The following is a 19,800-nucleotide window of genomic DNA, read 5'->3' on the forward strand; positions in this document are numbered from 1 at the left end:
ATCTGGATGTCTGTTAATGGACATCTGCATATTTGGGCAAGAACATGGATGTCTTTCATGTTCTGGCAGCCTGTGCTGTTGTTCCAGTGTCATATAACCACAGTGTTAGAATGGCTAAAAGAAAACCATGTCCTAAATAATCAAGAAAATTAGGTGGGAATGAATTAATCTAAACTGGGCACATACCACCACTGATGTGGGCAGGAGTGAACAGTGCACTGTTACGAGATCCAGGGGAAACCATCAACTCGTTGTTTGTTTTCCATAATCAAATTCAAAGAGATGCAAATGAGTTTGAACCAGCTCCCAGTGCAGTGGAAGGCAAAACAGATAGCTGCTGATAAGGTTGTTATGAAAGCATAAAGATAAACATGTTATTATAGTATAAATGCACAGCTGTAAGAGTCAAATACAGACTTGCTGATGTTGAGACAGCTAACACACAAGTTGAATAAATTCAATCAAAGGTTTGCACGAGTAAAAACATGTGCAAACTTGATATCACCAGCAAATTAGCACGTAAGTTAATCTACTTATCATCATGCAGAATGACGTCTTTCACAAGTGCAAGATAGCACCTGTTGTTCATTTAGTACTTTTGCCTTAATGAATATGCAATTTGGGGCATCACATGCAAATACATTTATTTACTACATGCAATGGGGTCTAACAAGCCTACAGGCAATTTCACGTGAGTTCAACAGCATCTGTATTTAATACATTTGAAAGGAAGGTGCAAACCGTCAAGTGTTGCGCAGAGATGGCTGCTGTTATTGTTGCGAGAAGGAGACACAGCCGTAATGAAAGAAAACATAGAGAAAATAACAATATTAGATAATATTATTCTATATCCAATGTACTGAAATACAATTATTTTATTTTATTTATTCAATGAACTATATGAATAGAATTTTTTTTGTATTTTCCTTTAGCTTTGGCAATATTGTTGTATTAACATTCATGTCAATAAAGCAAACTTTTCTCTGTGAGATGGAAGAATTTAGAAAGTTGCGTGGCGCTGCAGAGAGCCCCCAGCTGCAGTGCATGTATCACGTGTAAAATTCATCCAGCCAGATGGAACGATCACCAGCTGTAGCAACACAACCCACTCTAGGTATTGAAGAGGGAATGGGGCGTTGGGGCATACAGGGCCAGGGACAGGAGATCGCGATGCGACTGGGCACGGTGCGGACGGTCAGTGATTATTCCCTCTGGCTGGATGAAGCACGATCTGCTGGCATTTCCTCACGTCTGAGTCATTCCACCTTCCTGTATGTTTCTGCTGGCGTTTCCCAAAGCAGTTTTTCCAGGTGTTCTGTCCCAAGTCCTACTTGGTGCAATCTCAGTATTCAGTGCTCTTTTTGACTTGAGTGGAGGGTTCATTTGTTTTTAAATTTGTTTAGCACAAGTGAGTGAGCTCTGTGCTTCCATGAATGTAAAGTGCATGAGCACCATTTCAGTTTGTAGATGTATGTAAAATCATTTACATGCATTTACCTGCTTGGATGCACCACAGAGTTTGTCAAGGGGAAATGTGGTCTTTAATCAAAGTTCAGGGGGTTACCAAAATTACTAGGAATCATCATTTAGAGAGGGTGCTGTCATCTGGCTATGAATATTATGGAACATTACAAGAAAGTGCATGTAGATCTATGTATGTGCATTTGTGACTGGATGCATTTTCAGTCTCCTTGTTCCTTAACTGGTTTGTTTTCTTTCAGCAACAATGTGGTCCAGGGTTTTTGTGTTTCTGATTGGAGCTGTTTACATCTACCATCAGGTAAAGATGCTTATAAGTCTAATGTGTTAAATATCTTTGGATAGGAACAAGTGAATCGTGTTCTTAATTACCGAAAGGACCAAATCCAACTTTGCATGTAGGTCAGTGTTTATTTGAAACACTAAAAAGAAAAGACCCATGCAGAAAAACTAATTCTAATGTTTGCTGTTCTTGACATTGCAGGTCCTTGCATCAGGTGAGTCACTTGGCTACATTGTCATGTAGGACACTTCTGTAAAATACTTCAGAAAACTCCCACAAATTGGGCCTTAGCTGGGGTCGAATAGTCAAAGAAATATGTCCTGTGTCTTTTCATACACTTTTCGTTGACCTAGATGTAAAGGTCATGGGGTCAAGGAAAGAAAGGAAGAAGAATTCATGAGGACTTTGGAACAAACAAGCATGGTGCTAAGAGAAACCAAATGCTTAGAATAAGCTCTTTTTTTTTAACAAACTTTACTTATAACACATGGAAGATATGTACATGCTGTAAATTTCAAAACAGAATCAAACTTCCTAATAAATTATGTTTTCAACTTATACAAATGGAACATTTAACCACCAATTACTCACTGGAAGAAAAAACAAAATAGATTTGTTCTGTATTTTGTTGTTTCTATACTTATATTTGGTTAGCAGCTAGAAAGGGGCTCTTTGCCATATGAATATATTTGTCTTCTGTCTATGTTTCAATGCTACCACCTTTCATCTTCATTTCTAAAAGGTGTTTCTTGCATATTTGTTTTTTGAGGATCAATCCTCATTTTTCTGTTTTCACTGCAGCATAAATCTACCACCTACAAATTTATATTTTATTCAGAAATCATGTAATTCCAAAATGAAATACTGTCATGTATCATGCAGTTAATTATATTGCATGCCTTGTTTATGGTGACTCTTTCCCTTCTCATCAACTTCAGTCAAGGTGCTATTGCATGCATTAAATCCCTTTTTGTTTCTAAAAATACAAAAAGATAACACTTGTTATGTAATGTTTTTGTTTAAGATGTCTACATTGCTGAGCTGATGGTGGAGAGTAATGTCACACTGGATGCCCAGACCATCCTGTCAGTTTTGAATACAACAAGTAGCCTTCAAGTGAACGATGGCAGTGGAAATCTCCACACAGTGACCTTCTTATTCAGTGAACTGGTAGCAGGTAACGTGCTGGAGCACATTTTCCTTTCTTTGGTTATTACTCCAAAACAGTTCTTTTACAGTGAGAGGGATGGAGGTAGGGGGCATTCAACACTATATTCTGGCTAAGTCACAACCTTTATTTATTCAGGGGAGCTTCACTGAGAGGAAGCCTCTCTTTTGCAGGAAGACCCTGATCACCTTCACACCTGGAAGCTGGCCAGTACAACCACAGTCTGATCTGCTGGCCACTGAGCAGCTCCACTAGAGCAGTTGGGGTTAAGGGCCTTGCTCAAGGGCACCTCAGTAGTGGAAAATGAGGGAGGGCAAGCGCTGCATGTTCACTTTCCACACTCTTTTTTAGGGTTAGATTAGATTAGATGCTTTCTGAGGTATCGAAAGCCAAGAATGGTTAACTGGTCACACAAAGCTTGTTACCACCTGACTCTGTTAACTTAGAGGGTTAACCAATACAACTATAGGTTCAAGCGTGTGAAAGAGGCAACTTTCATATCAAACGGCCAATCATAAGCAACATCAACAAAAATGAAGCACAGCAGCAGAATATAAAATGAACACACAGTACAGTATCTAAATACCAATAGGAATAGTCAGAACATATTACATACTTTTTCTGTAGTTTGTGGTTGGGTAATGCCTTCCTGTTAGATACTCAGCTGGTTTTATTAATAAGAAAATGATTTTAATACTAATGGGTATGGGTACAAAAGCTATATTTAGAACAGGCCTTTTGCGTGGGCAAATTTTTTTTTGCATGTTACCAATAACATCTCTGTTCTACTTTGCATGACAAATGCAAACAAGTCATGGTCTCATCTGCGATCAGACTCTCTGATGCTTCTTGCTCGAAATGCCTGCTTTATTAAATTACTTAATACCCGCTATAAGACGGTCACATGCCTGAGCTTCTAAAGTGTATTGATATGTGCCGGTAGTGGTCTTATTCCCCGCTGAGTGTATGACCAATAATCAAACAATATTTCCACAAAATGCCTTTTCTTTACACTTTCTGGAACCTTTGAGTTTTTGCCTTTATGAGCGCAAACCGGACCAGTTGGAAAATTTAAACAATGTATCATCCTCGAGCTAGTTTGATTCAAGAAAGATAGTCCTCAATGAAAGCTGACTTTGAGATTTGGGTATTTGCGTTTTTATCTGTGCTCTTCACACTGGTGTTAAGTGGATATGGCTCAGTTAGAAAAAGGGTGTGCCACATATTTCCATGCTCCAAGTTTAGCAACATTTGAATCAAGTTGTGGGGTTGTTTTCTTTTTTTTGCCACATAACTGCCTATAAAATGTGACCAAACCACACCCACATTGAGTTTTTTTTTATGTGTTCTCATGTTCTCTAAGTAAATCATCACTAAAGATGTTTTTTTCCAAAAAGATACATTTGACTGTTGAATAAAAAGTCATTAATGTTATAGAGAAAACCAAGTTTTCAGTGATTTGACGAATGGGCTTCTCTTTCAAGACTGCCTGATTGTTGGAGACCAATCCAGTTGCAACTGCTCTAGCGGGTACATTTGGAGCAACGAAGTGTGCTACACGTACAACTGCTGCCGTGAAATTACTTGCACACAAAATGTGTCCTACATCACACCACTCTGCGTTGCCAAAGTTCAAGGTAAAAGGAACTGATGCCTGACAAATATTCATCCTTTTCTGTAGTAGTTGTACTTGTATTGCCTCTCGAGGATTTATTGTTTTTTCGTAAACTAGTGTAACATAATGGTATAGAAGTCACTCTTATCTGAAAGTGTTACTGTATACTACTGTGTTGTTAGATCTGTGCCTGTTCTTCACTTTTCCCATATGACCAAATCTTGTTGATATCGGAACTGAAACTAATAAATAAAGCTTGCAATCCACACAGTTCACATTAACGGAACAGTTATCAGTCAATTGTCCTGGGATAACACCAAAACTACCCAGGTACATCTCTCTCTTATCACAAATACACTTTAATACGTGCCACTGTAGTACATAAATGATACATGAGTTAATACTCTCTCTCTTTTCAAAGCTTGTAACTGCCTTCGGAGGATTGAATGGCTTTGAGTACCTGAATGTAACCAGTCAGGTAACAAGGTATTGTACTTTGCAAAGATATTAATTTATTCATTTGACTTGTCATTTCTTTCCTTTAAATCAAAGAAGACCCTTGACTTTGTAAAAACCACAACTTACCTAAGCCTGGAAGTAAATGACAGACTGACCTAATGGTGTGTTCAGACAGGATGCAAAGTGGTGACGTAATTGCCTATAAAGAACATGCAAAGGGTAATTTGCAATTTGTTTTACGAGTCCAGGAAATATTACATTCTTGTGCCACACTGAAAAACAACTTCTCAACCAGTTTCTTCCTGTGAACGGGTTCTTATGTGAACTACATCTACTCGTACTAATGACTAATACTAAACTAACCCAGGTACACCTGACTTGCACCATAATTTAACATCAGATATAAGGATTTGTAAATAATGTTCACTATATTCACTGTAATTAAAAAACATATCGTCCTCAAATAAGTGAAACAATTAAACCATATACATCAAACAATGATCGTGAAGCTAAGATTTGAAGGCTGTCACACCTTGGTTGTAATAATATCTTTTATCACAAATACATATGCTTTCTGTCTCACTAACCAATGATCTTTCCTTGATCCTTTCCAACCCTTAAAGTCTAGTCAACACGATTGCTGACTTTGAGGCAGCAGTCAGCGTCAAATTCCCCACTTCTAAACTTCAAGACATAGTGAATGGCCTGCAGACCAGTCTTCAAGCTGTACTTTTGATCGACACTTATGGTCAGTAAAAAGTGCTGTTGATTCTCATTTATTTTGATCATGATGACTCCCTACTATTTCTTATTTGTTGTAGTGCATGCTCTCAATAAACTACTATCTGCTGTATTTTTTGTTCTATTGTAGTATATAATGAGGCCCTGGTGCATCAGAATTAGGACACATACTTCTTGGTTTTTAATGTTTCCAAGAATCTATCAGTGTTTCTACAAAATATTATGTTGGATGGTAAGCTGCAGTGAACAGCATGTTCTTGCAACTGGCTATGACTGGATATTTGAGAATATAACATATGGGTGAAAAGTACTCAGCTTCTTATAATAAATTGGGTATTTATGAGGTAACAATCAAAAATTATGAGCCTTTAACACATTCAGCACATTTTTATGCATAAGAAACCAGGTTACCCACAGTGACCATGTGATGTCAACCAGCTACTCTGCTGTCACAGCGCAACTTTCTGCAGTCTTTGTCCTGCACATTCATACATGTAAAAGGTTGTTTAGAAACTTGTTACATGTATACATAGACAAGAAGTCACTGCTGTCCAGTAAACTTCTTCATTTGCAACCCCAATTACGAAAAAAGGGATCAACTTACAGGAGAAAGCACTCAAGCACTTAAGTTTATTAAAACAAACTGATTGTCTTCATAACAGACATTTGTGGTCCTGGATGTCCAATCCGTATGATCTGATCACAGGCTGCAAGCTCATCTCCTGATCTTCTATTACTAACCAGCCAATGTAAAATGTCCTACAGCATCGCAGTCCAGCTCCATCACAGCTGCCAGTGACATTAGCTGCCATTCTAGCTAGTGCATGTGTGAGCATTGCAGGCTTTGCTTACTTCTGCCGGAGCAGCTTGCGTCTCTGAATCGTGAAAATGATTTAATGGCAATGGATTTATTTGTTTCTGACTACATGTTACGTCTGACTTGAGTGCAGCATAAAAGTGTCTTCCTCCCTTTCCCAGTCCTAGGAACGACCAATGCCACTATTTATGCAGTCCATAGAAAAGGTGAATTTATTTACAATTAACTCAGAAAAGAGTTAGCCTGGCCAAAAAATCAATAACAAAATATCTTATACCCTTATATACTAACTTACCTAGCCAAAATAAAGAACCAAAAGAAATGACGTGCCGCTTACCCATCTCCCTGGCCAGAAAACAGGATTAAACAAAATGGCTGTTCCCCCCTATGAGTTTCTAATAGTGCACTTTCTTAGTTTCCTTTTTCTCATGCAACACTTGTTGGTATTCAAAATTTGTCTTAATGACTACCAGGTCCTAACAATAACACAGTTTGCTCAGCATGGCTTAACACACCACGCATCTAGTTGGGGGGCAAGGAAAAAGGAGGAGACCATGGCACTGGCCCAATCCTAATGTCCACACTCACAGACTCACAGACTCAGAGGCGCAATCCCGGTAAGTCCGTGAGGGCTTAGTGTTGTTCCAATCGCCAAGTGCATAAAGGCTCTCGCAGAAATTTTGAGCCCTTTTTAAACCCTTTTCGTGAGCCCGCATTTCTGCAGACTTTGGCTGAGGGAATTGCTCAATTCTTAGCGTTGTGAAGTGGGAAGTTGTGAAGTGGGAAGCCCGGAAATGAGAGAAAAATCACGGCAAATCTGCCATATAAGAGAAGAAGAAGAAAAATGGTCAACAAACAAGCATAGATCTAAGATGGTACATAGAACACATGAAGTCACAAGAATGCAATCACACTTAGTTTATTCAACTATTTAGTATATTTTTTGCTTAATGATGCTGTTTTGACCAACCATTGTGCAATGATTATTGACAAATTTAGATTGACATTTACCTCTTGTCCACTCTGTTCCACTCAATCACTTAGCAGGTGACGTCAGTGAAGTCTGTGACGGTTCATGGCTTAGGGTTTAGGGGGGGCATTGGGATTGGGCCATTCTAATGGGCCCTTTAAAAGCAGGTGTTCTCTAGTCAAATGAGCCGTCCACCACCCACAAAACAACAAACTGAGCACGCACAGAACAGCTCCTCCCAAGGGCAGGGAGGATAAACAGCAGAGAAATACACAAAAAATGCACACAGTCCCCCTCCCACCCAAACATGTGACTCTAGGTCATAACACTGCAACACTAGTTTTTCACATGTAGTTAGTTAGAGAGAGTGAAAAGGAGAAAAGTGAGGGAAGGAGTCGCACTGTCATGTAACCCCTAGTTGCTCCAGAGGCGTGTGACCTCTGACATATATAGCGATTGTAAGTTGCTTTGCATAAAAGTGTCAGCTAAATGAACGATTACTATAATTTTCTGATCATCATCAGACAAAATGACCAAAAATACAGGTTAACAACAGCAGCTGTGCTGTGGACTCGGGCCCAAGGGCAACACAATTAATCTGTCTAATCTATTAATCCCCGCCTACACCAGGCTCTCGCATGTGCCCCTAAAACAGATAAGCCTACGTGCAATCAGAAAAATTATTTATAAGCAGTGTGCAAGTAACTTTTAAGACAACAGCCTACCATAACGAGCACCGAGAGAAATGGCGGTGCTCCGGTCACTCTGTGACAGAGACAGAGTTACGTTGGCAGAAGAAAACAGGGAGAAGATAAAGAAGGTTTGAGTTTGGCTCACTGTCCATTAACGTTAGCTGTATCGGTGCATGTAGTTGTTCAACATGTTCACCTTTTCATGGAGCCGACGTGCTTGTCAGTCACTTTTCGTCAACCGACCAATCACATCCTGGATGGGGTGGGACATTAAAAAAAGTTTGACGTGGTACAGCAAATCATTAAATGTTGAACAATGTGATTATTCACAACTTACTTAGCATTAACAAATTAGAGACCCGTGTACAAGGAATAAATAAATAAAAACAACCCACAGAAATGAAACAGCTGTAACTGGATTTAATATTCGACTAGTGGTAAAATAGTAAACAACTATATGAAATTATGATGAATGTACAATTTAATATATTATTGTTCTACTAACAGTATACTATTAACTAAACATTATACTCTTTATATAATACACATGTACAGTTCTTCCTCCAGGTTGTAGATAGAGACTCTGCATTAGACAAATGTACATTGAGCCGGTGCCAGTGTGTCAATATTTGCTGCTTCTGGCCGCCTCCCTTGTAGAGCGACACACTTACCTTGTTCTGTTTTACTAGTTATTGTTATTAATATTGTTTAACTTTGTTAAAGTTGGGATGTGCACGTCAAAATGTCAGTATTTTTATATATTCCTTGATAATTAAGCAAGCAGACTCATAGTACCATTTGTTCAATTATAATTTAATCACAATCGCAATATTGTCCACAATAATCATACAGAAATTGTGTAAAATCCCTAAGTCAATGGCCAAAAGAAGGCGTTGAGGTATTAGAAGGCCGTAGGGATTCACAAACCACTGGAAAGGCTATACTATATAATATATAATATATATCATAATTACTGTATTGCTGTGTATTATTATTGCCTTTTTCCAACAGGAATAGTCGTCATAGAGGCCCCAGCGAGTACAGTGTGCTACAAGTCTTCTCCACGACTAAATTGTACATTTGAAGAGATGACGGACAGCTCTGGCTGGAACATTAGTACGCAGAATCAGCGCTTTGAGCTCAACAATGGCAGTGTGGTGAAACTGAACAACAGCTGTTGGACACAGAAATACAATTCTTGTGTTACAGTTACACTTGATAATGTGACAGGCATCTGGTCAGGCAAGTACAAATGTTTCACAATGATGCTTGCTTAAATTAAAGTCAAACTGAAAAATAAAATAATTTTAAATTAGTGCACCCTAGCTGTGAATTGAATACTCTCTACATTACTCTGCGATTCTGCACGTTACTGTGTGTTGCAACTGAAATCACAGAGTGATGTACGGAGGGTGTATTTTTAATAATACCTTTATTTTACCAGGCAAGTTCATTAAGAACAGATTCTTAAGTAAAGAAAGAAAGTAACTTAGCAAAGTAGTACTTACAATTACTGCACTTCGCAATCGCAATATATTGTTTACAAGATTACACCAGCTGTGCTCAACCCTTTTGGCTTGTGTCATCTTAGTTGTTAGCACCTCCACCAACAAGACATCTCCCCTCTAAACTTCTCAGATAGTTTCATTTAAAATAGGCCAAAAGGACTGTTAATTAATTGTGGAAGCTACAAATATTATTTCCTTGAGCCTCCCTGAGTGACTGGAGGAAAGTGCATGACTTTTCCTCGGGTCCCACTTCCCCTGTCAGGAAAAAAACTTTGTCCTCTCCTCCAGTACTGCAAATATTACTATGACCAGGATGGCCAGTATTCATAAGACGTGTATTTAAAACATGAATTTGAAATCTAACATTTTGTCATTTTTATTTGATAGGGTTGATGAAAATGACTTGGTATTTTGTATCAAAATACATTTTGTATTTGTATTTTAAAAATAACGTAAAATACTTTGTGAGAAGTCTACGTGATGACATCATAAAAATGCTGCCTCTGATTGGTACCTGCTCAGTAATTTGCCCAGATTTGCTGAGATCAGAACAGAAAACTGATCCTGACTTAAAGAAAAAGTAAATTTTTTGCATAAATTGCTACATTTCTTAGCAGTCCCTGTTAAGTTTTCGTGTTAGTTCTAGTAGCCTGGGCTAAATTATTTGCCCATTTACGTAATGTTCTAGCTAACTATTATTATACTTGAGCCAAGTAGCAGCCCTCACAGTAATGTTAGTTTGCTACTTTCAACTTATGTTAAGCTTTCATCAGATGTGCACAAACAAAGCGTTTCAGAGTTGAGCAAACTGTTAGTTAAACATTAAACTGCTGGTTACTTTAAAATTAACCTTCATCACAGGGATATGTGAATATTCTATATGGTAACTGGTTGCCTTTCAGATTTATTATAAGACTCATTAGGGGGAAAAAGCTGTTTCTCTCTCACTGTCCACTTAATCTTAGTCAACTACTGGTGAAGGGCTAGATCAGATATATCGATACACAAAATTAGGGTATTTGGCATTTTACAGTACAATTTGATGTATTTTTGCCTTTTCCTGACTATGAAATTTCCAGCTCTGAAACTAAAATATGACTGTCCAGCCAATGCAAAAAGCAAACAGTACAGAGGGAGTGAGAGTTATTTCCAAAACAAACAGCTCATTTCTTAAGCAATATACAATAATTGCATCAGAACACAATCTCGCTGTGGTGTGCACACAGCCCACATTAATGACATATGCATATCAATGACCATTTTTCCAAATAAAAGTAGCATACACAACAGTGGCAGCAGTGGCCAGAATAATATCAAATTACTTTTTAATTATGTTTTATAATACTACTACTACTGCTAATAATAATAATAATAATAATAATAATAATAAGTCCTGATGATTCCCCTCATGATAGAAAGTGTAAATGCAGTGGAATGTGATGGGATCTACCTGAGCACATCTGGAGGTAGTCTGGCTCGCAGTGGGTTTGGATCTTAGGTAGGCCTAGGTGTGAACACAATCCGTAGCCTTCAACTTTCTGGCATCTATGCACAACATAACATGACAGCCTACAGATAGTTATTTTTAACTAACATAAAATAGCAAGCAAGAATGCTGAAAGAAATGCTTCCAATGATTGATGCCTCTATTCTGTGCCATGAAAAGCACCAGTCCCTAATGAGGAAAAAATATTTTGCAAAAAAAAAAAGGTTATAGAAAAGTTTATTTTTAATGACTATGTGTGCAGCAGAATTTCTCTTACTTTCTTCTCCTACCACATTATTCATGTCGCAACCCATCAGAATTATCTCGTGTCACCCTTTAGGTGCATGTACATTTACTTAAATGGGAATTTGAATGCAGAACTTTTACTTGTAAAACTTTAAAGTATTTTTAGATTCTTATTTTTGGAACTTTTACGAAGTAAAAGAGTTATGTACTTTTTCCACCTCTGCCAGTCAGTACTGGGCTCCAGGAGTTGACCGTCTATAGCAACCGAGGATAATTCATATTCAGTTTGACTTTGTCTGTTTAAATCTTAACCAAATCTGTTGATGACTATTCTGACCTCAGTCATGTGTGAGAGAAAAAGTCATATTCAGCCCAGCTGCAGCTGTACTCTCAATTTACCTACATGTTCCCTACAGGCATATACGAGTGTGGATTCACTAAGGGGTCAATCAGGCACACAGCCAAGGCACAACTGAGTGTGGCACTCCTGCCTGATGAGATCAACCTGAATATCAACCCTCTTACAGTGGACTGCTCGACACAGCCACCAAGTGTTAAAGTCACTGCCACCATCTTAAACAGCATAGAGAGCTTTGAAGTTTGGTGGAGCTTCAGGGATGAAAGGAAAGATAATCTAGCTAACACATGTAAGACAAACCTACTGTATCTCTCAAATATATTTGTTCTCTTTCATTCTGTTAACTACAGCATACTTTGCTGCTTTAACTGAAAACATTAATGCAAATTTTAATTCACAGTAAGACATGACAGACAAAAAATGCATTTAAAATCCACAAACTTTTGTTGCAGCTGTGGGAGAAAACCTGGAATATACTTTTAAAGCTGAAATCAGTTGCCAGGTATCCACCGAGGCACAATATGTTAATGTCACCTTTAAAAACTCACTGGGTCAAATCAAGAGTGCACGAGTGGATATCCCAGTCATTTATGGTAAAAAATAAAAATAAAAAAATTGTAAATTCTTTTAGTTGGATTTATATTATTCTTATATTCATCATTCTTACATTTAACTTCAAGTCTATGGAACAATATGATGTTCTCACTATCTTTCTTTACTTTTCTCCAAGTGGGTAAATCATTTTGTCGTGAGGAAATTCTAAATGGAGAGTTTTGGCCAATGACCCCAGCTGGAAACACAGTGATTAATCAAACTTGTGCAGGGGGCAAGACTGGATATAAGTCACGTACTTGTAATTCCCCTGACACATGGCAGCCAGTGTTCTCCTACTGCATCAGTCAAGAGTTAAACATCGTTGTAAATGCTGCAAATGTAAGTGGATCATTACAGCTAAAGAAATTATTATTATAGGGTTCTATCTGACTTTTTTGACAAAAATGACTTATTCACACAATATTCTAAGTTCAATATTTTGTTTATTTTAGCGAAAAGGTTCTAACTCCAGAGTCATTCTCCAGTTAGTCAGTTCTAATTTACAATAATGTTCTATGTGCACACCACCTATCACTAGTCAAAGTTTTATCTCCTTACTGTGTGGCCTCACTGCAAGAATTACACTAATACAAATGTCAACTTTTTTATTTTGGATTTATACCATTAGGCTCTATGCTCATACTGTGTGTTAGCAGCATTGTATGTTATGATTAGTAACTGAAATTACTGTGGCTACTTCAGATTACTGTAGTGAAGGCCAACATTTTAAAACGTAGGAATCAGAGATAGAGAGAAGAAGTAAATTTAGGTGCAGAAAAGAGACACATGTTGACAAATTAGCAGGGAAACATTTCTTTCTATTGTTTTGAATTGCATTAAAAGTAAAACTTGCTTGGTGTATTATCAATTCAAATCTCTTAGTGGTCAGTGGAAATATTTGATTTGACAAAATTTGTTCACATTTAAAACATGTAGCTAAATTGTCTATGAATATTCACAGTCATTCAGGTTATGGTATATCCAAAAAGGCTAAGTGAGGAATCTGGATCTGGAACCAGTCCGGTTGCAAGTCCAGTTTCCCTTAACAAAATGTTGTAGCAAATGTTTTGTCTGTGCCCAAATATGTTATACTGGAACTCCCCCAGTAATTATTACATTTATTTGTTTATTGACAACAAAATCCTTGGTTCATGTAAAGCCTTAGCAGATATTATTTCAAACTTCAAAGATAGTTTTCAGAATTAGGTTCCATTTGATATTGGAAAGTTAGAATTAGAATTAGAATGTGATATGACTTTAAAATTATACTTAATACTATAATGTATTGCATATCCCTTTTGTTGTATATGGGATGTAAATACTTCCTCAGTGTCTCAAAACCACTCAGATGACACCTTATAATTCCAAAGTCACAACTGTTTAGACTCCAACATTTTGTGTGGGGATGTAATATATAATCTGTGCTTTTGGACACTGTTACATGAAGATACTGTTTTTCTTTCTAGAATTTTCTGCAGGGCCTAGGGGCTACCCAGGAAGTGGCCATGAATATATTTGAAGGACTTAGGAACACCTCTGCACTCAATTCTAATCCCAAAGATACCACGGCCGACATTGTCGCTTCCATCAATATTTTTGACGTGATGGCCAAAGCATCAAGGAATATTGTCTTGCAAGATGAAATCTTCCCTGTGAGCCCCTGTTGATTATTGTTATGTTTACTGATATACAGGTGGAGTTTTGAGCCTTAAGGCTCATGCTTCACCTCATAAACAGCCATTTGACCAAAAACCCTTGACACAAGGCCCCAGGTAGGCTACTTGTTTTTTGTCAGAAGCTTCTGTGGATGAAGTTGCTCAATTGCACAGTTTAGTGACCTCACATGCAGTTCATTCATTCAAGATCCCATGGGAACAGGAAGAGGATGGCAAGATGCCGTTTCTAGACACCTGTCCACAGCGTTTTCCTCAAGGCAGCTCTTGAGCTTTACTTGGCACAATTACTGTCACTGACAGCTTACATGCACACAGGTGTGTCGACACCCAGCTTCCATGAAAAGTCATATGCCAAGAAGCTTTCCCTGTACGGTGTGATTTTAGTTATTTGGACAGGTCCCGTGCCTGGACCTTTGGTGATTTTTTAGCAGAACTTGCTCTGCTGAGCAGCTCTAGAGCTAACTTCAGTCCCATTGAGCTAGCTATTCCAAAATCTAGCACCTAGAGGTGATACTCAGCCAAGGCATGGGTCTGGCAACTAAATGCACTGAAGGGCTTTAAGCTAGGCTGAAGCCCAATGATAAAATTAGGGATTTCCCAATAATAAAATTTGGACCAGATCCGGATCCAAGTATGTTAATATTGCATTAAATATGTGTCTGACACACTGTAATAACTGCTGTAGGCCTTATTTTTCACAAGTTAGATACAGTCCTGATTAGACGAATAATGAATAATGAAAAACTATTACATTTATTAGCTTACGTTTTTGATATGACATGAAGGAGTTTAATTTGGCAGAACCCAATGCTAAAAGTGAGGTTGAAGAGAATCCCAGCGTATTACTGGTATATTAACACTCCAGTTCACATCAGAGAAAACAAAATAAAGCCCTCAGCTCTGTGGGAGCACTTTAAACTGAGTGACGACAACGGCAGTGTGGCAGTTATGTGGTTAAAGAACATTTAGTAGGCTATAAAAAAGGTTTAAAGCGAATTTTACATAATACGTTTTGCTACCTTCCGCTACCGGAAACGGTGCTTATCCCGTCTGCTCTCCCTGGATATATTCCCGCGATCTGTTCTGGACCTGCTCAACTCAGCCTCTCACTCTCTGTGCTGTTATTATATAGCCTACATGTAAACACTCAGTAGAAGTAGCATTCACTGAGATTCAGGAAAAATATGCGGTGATAACCCTGGTTGATCAGTGTGCAGAGGATCTGAAAAGGACCTTTAAGAGGTGATTGCATAATTCAGAATAGATGATGAAGGCTACCTGCCGAGATTTGCATCCACCTCTTTTCTCAGCACAAATGAGAGTTACCAGCCGCGAGGTGCAGGAAATTCTCCGCAGGCGTGCAGAACTCAGCTGTTTCTCATACAAGTTCGTTACCTTCCATCTCCCATTTAGCGCATTTACTTTTTTACATAAACTTTTATTTATTAATTAAGGATTTTTATTTTTAGAATTTTGCCGTTTCCATCAACCTTTTCTAATGTGATACATAAAAATGTGCATTAGAAATCGTTGATGGAAACACGGCTAGTTACCGTGATCGCTGTTCGTTATCTCTCCCCCTTCAGTTTTCTCCCTCACTCATGTCATTGCCTGTTGCTGGAAACGGTTATTATTGTAAACTGTGAAAACAAAAATCAGCGCCTGACAAAAATAGGAAGTTGCTAGCTGAATGTTTTTGTACACTATTCTTTGGTAATGATAAATAGCCAGAGTTTAGTAAATGCATTTTGCCAACCTTGGTGCTTTATTTTAGCTGATACCAATCTGATACCAAAATTATTGATTTAATTATGACCGGACAATGATTCTTAGGATTAGTTTGAGATATCCCAAAATAAAGTATGCACTAGCGCTAATTTTTCTTTTCTTCTGTTTCAGGATTTTATTAACGCAGCAAGCAATATGTTGAACAAGAGCTGGGATGGGGTCAACCAGTCTGTTGTTTACCACATGGCATCACAATACCTTGTGTCTGTGGAGGATCTGGTGAAGAATACCCAGGTCAACAAGAGCAATGGAGTGGACAGTCAAAACTTAGAGCTCAAATTTTGCTCAAGGATTGACTGTAATGTGTCCACATTTGACATTAGTGTGAATCTGAACATGACTACCGGAATGATGAAAACCATTGCTGTGAAAAATCTAATGAATAGATTAAGAAACAATTTTGACAACGCAGTGCCTACCAGCCTCTTACTATCAGCCACACTAGAGGACAACAATGATTCGTCTGTAGAAATTAAACTGGAATTCCCCACAGGGCAGTGGAATGGCAGTAAGCCTTTGTGCGTGTACTGGAACACCACAAGCATGGACTGGTCGGGTGCAGGATGCATTGTCAAAACTGGCAATGGTAACCGCACATTCTGCGTGTGCAACCACCTGACTTCATTCTCTGTGCTCATGTCCAAGGGTGATATATCTACTAATGTCCTAGATATCATTACCAATGTGGGCCTGGGTGTGTCCGTCTGCTCCTTACTGATCTTCCTCACCATTGAGTTTCTAGTGTGGTCAGTTGTGGTCAAGACCAACCTTTCACATTTCCGTCACACAGCCCTGGTGAACATTGCCGTGTTTCTTTTGCTCGCTGATTGTAGTTTCTTGGCTTCCACCTCTCCTGGGGTCCTCAGCAGCTCCTGGTGCCTAAGTCTGACCGTGTGCAAACACCTGTTTTTCTTAGCCATGTTCTCCTGGATGCTGTGCCTGAGTGTCATGCTTGTCCACCAGCTCATCTTTGTCTTCAGCCCGCTGAGGAAAAGAGTCTTCATGTTCCTCTCCAGCATCATGGGCTATGTTTGTCCAATCCTAATAGTGGGATCCAGCTACGTCTATTGCAAATACACCAACCAATCCTACTATGATCCAAAAACATGCTGGTTAGTTTTTGAAGGACTCTTGGTGGGCTCCATTCATGCTTTCCTCCTCCCAGTCGGAACTGTTATTTTTACGAATCTTTTTTCCATGGTGGTCGTCATTGTGACTCTGTTGAAGTCCTCGGTCCCTGACGCCAGCAAGGCAGATGACAAGGAGACAGCCAAAAGCATCCTTAAAGTGGTGGTTTTTCTAACACCTGTTTTTGGAATAACTTGGGGTATTGGCTTTGCTCTGCTCATGTTGAAAAGGGACAATCCTTTTTTTACTATTGCTAACTACAGTTTCACCATCCTCAATTCCTTTCAGGTAATTTAAAAGAAACAGTGTTTGAAATTAAGTTTGAAAATTTAAAACAAAGCTAAGGGTGTGGAGTTAGTGTGGAGAATTGAGATTAGCATATCTCTTTTGCCTGGACGAGTTAAAAAGTGGATAAACTGCATTCAAGACAGGCAACTTTATTTAAGTAACATATTTCATAGGGAGGGTATACTCCTTTTTTCACTGACAAAGTAGAGGGCTATGGCATCCCCTTGTGTAATGTTTACAGTGCAGATCATTGACATTATGCCAGTGATTATTTCACAGATAAACCTAATGACACCCACCCCCTAAAAAAATGATGAGCCTAAAATGGAGCCATAATTCCCACCACTAAAACTTGGTTCCACCATTTTTAAAGGCACATATTTAGACACCAATCCACCATCCTGATCTCCACACCCTTACTGTAGTTTTAATTGCCCTGTATGAACATCAGATTACTTCCTGTTGCAATGTGTTTTCATTGGACACAGAAGAGAAGATAAATTATTTGAAATGTGATATACAGTATTTTATTTTTGCAAAAACAACATATGTTACACTTCACCTTTTCTCTTGCAGGGCTTTTTCATTTTGCTAACAGGCTGTTTTACAGAGCAGAAGGTAGGTGTATCATTTTGTCAATGGGCAATCTATCATGCAGTCATGCGTTCATTGTAAATAGTAATAAGTAGCTTAAATGTCAAGTTATCATAAGCAGGAAAATACTTTGAAACTGCTCAAATAACTGAATCAAGTAGACTAATATACCAAGACTACAACACTGTGTTAATGCCTTGGACTTGATGCCTGTCATTAATTATGTTGTTCAGTATTTACAGTACCATCTGCCCAGTTTATTAAGCAATCTATTTGTGTTATTCAGGTTCGAGAGGAACTGTTAAGGATCATAACGGTAAGTTTACTATTACAGTCTATCCACAATTACTCCATAAAATGACGGAAACATGCATTGTAGCTCTGCTTGCTTCTACCCAAGGCAAAATCAAAAGGGAAAGATGACAGCACGAAGAACTTGACTTCAACCACATACACAAAAGACAAATGAAGACAGAGGTATGTCTTATTATTATTATTATTATTATTATTATTATTATTATTATTATGTCATTCAAGGTGGGGAAAGTGATCCTGGAGAAATCCAATTCCATGACAAAAACCATGATATAGAGCGAAGCGAACTGCAATACATCATGTAACTAACGTTAGCTAAGTTGTGGGTTAGCAAACTGCAAACTACACCTGCATGCAGAGAGGACGAGACGATTTCCCAGAGGCAGCACAGCAGCTCCAGACAGCGATACTCATAACTCTCCTGTTACTACAGCTAACATCACAACAAGAGCCTTGGAGAACTAAGTAAGCTCAATGTCCGTGGGCAAGTTCTTTAGCATAACCTGACACATAAATCAAGGCTGGAACGGCTGCAATAGTGTTGTGTGGCAGGGTGCGGGCCACTTTGTACAAAGACCGGAATTGTTTTCAGCGCACTCACAGAATGGACAGCTAGCAGACCCTGAAGAGATACTCCCTGATTTTGACATAAAGGCATATAGTGGATCAGCATCACTTGCCCCGCCTCTAATAGTCTCTTTTTTACTTGGGTCAGTGCATTTGCTGCATCTTCAACATACAATTCAATAAGCATTACATTTCTGTAGATGTATGTAGCCTGTAGCTGCTGGTTGTGATTAGGTTGTGACTAATTTTAGGCTTAGTGGTATGATGTTTCTCTGCAATGCATCTTGAGAGTCGTAGTTAACTCCTCCACATTTGTACTGATGATTTAACCGTGAGAGCTTCATACCCATCTAAGCAACGCAAAATTGTAGGTTTGTCCTACATTGCCATCCCTAGAATCACAATGCTTGCATGATTAAAATATTTAGTTATTTATTATTTGGCCACTATTTTCTCTGGTTTTGCTTACTGACTAACATTGTTTCAAGATCGATGAATCAGTGCACAATGCAGCAGCAATGTACAGTTTAATCGCAACTAATATGTTGTGAGCCACATGTAAGCCAAAAATATATTTAGCATTTTTCTGAATCCAGTCCAAAAATGTTCTAAATACTTGTTCATGTCTACATTTCAGATTGCGGAGACGGAATCATCAACTCACGTGTATGCAGCTCCACAAGAGAACACATCTTAGAGTTTGCTTTGTGTTAAATTATAGTTCCTAGACAGTTACAAAGGTATAGATGGTTGTCCTAAAAACACGTTTATTGTTATTTAAAGCTTATTAAATAGAGCACTGATGTTTTGATATAATTAATTATTAGTAGTAGTACAGGCATTGACTCTCATCATCCTCAGGTGACAGAGATTTTACATGCTCCAGGGAGTAATACGTAAATCTAGTTAATATATACATTGTTTTTCTTAAGGGTAAAGTACATACAGATTTTCTGCCAAATAAGTGAAACAGAATACTTATACTATACTATACTATACTGTGTGTATCTACATTCAAACTATATGAA

The 19,800-nt window shown here is 38.3% G+C and overlaps 1 protein-coding gene across 1 annotated transcript; it reads left to right on the top strand.

The window, feature by feature from the left end:
* Positions 1-1,726: 1,726 nt before the first annotated feature.
* Positions 1,727-19,722, top strand: adgrf3b (adhesion G protein-coupled receptor F3b). Its single transcript, XM_046061364.1, is given in 16 exon segments — positions 1,727-1,764; positions 2,761-2,939; positions 4,415-4,567; positions 4,817-4,875; positions 4,967-5,031; positions 5,628-5,752; positions 9,236-9,466; positions 11,881-12,127; positions 12,318-12,415; positions 12,553-12,755; positions 13,883-14,068; positions 15,992-17,296; positions 17,873-17,914; positions 18,177-18,206; positions 18,291-18,367; positions 19,410-19,722. Coding segments are annotated over 15 exon segments (3,030 nt in total). The 3' UTR covers positions 18,360-18,367; positions 19,410-19,722.
* The last annotated feature ends 78 nt before the right edge of the window (positions 19,723-19,800 follow it).

This window comes from Micropterus dolomieu, linkage group LG10 (genome assembly GCF_021292245.1).
Source record: "Micropterus dolomieu isolate WLL.071019.BEF.003 ecotype Adirondacks linkage group LG10, ASM2129224v1, whole genome shotgun sequence".
NCBI lineage: Eukaryota > Metazoa > Chordata > Actinopteri > Centrarchiformes > Centrarchidae > Micropterus > Micropterus dolomieu.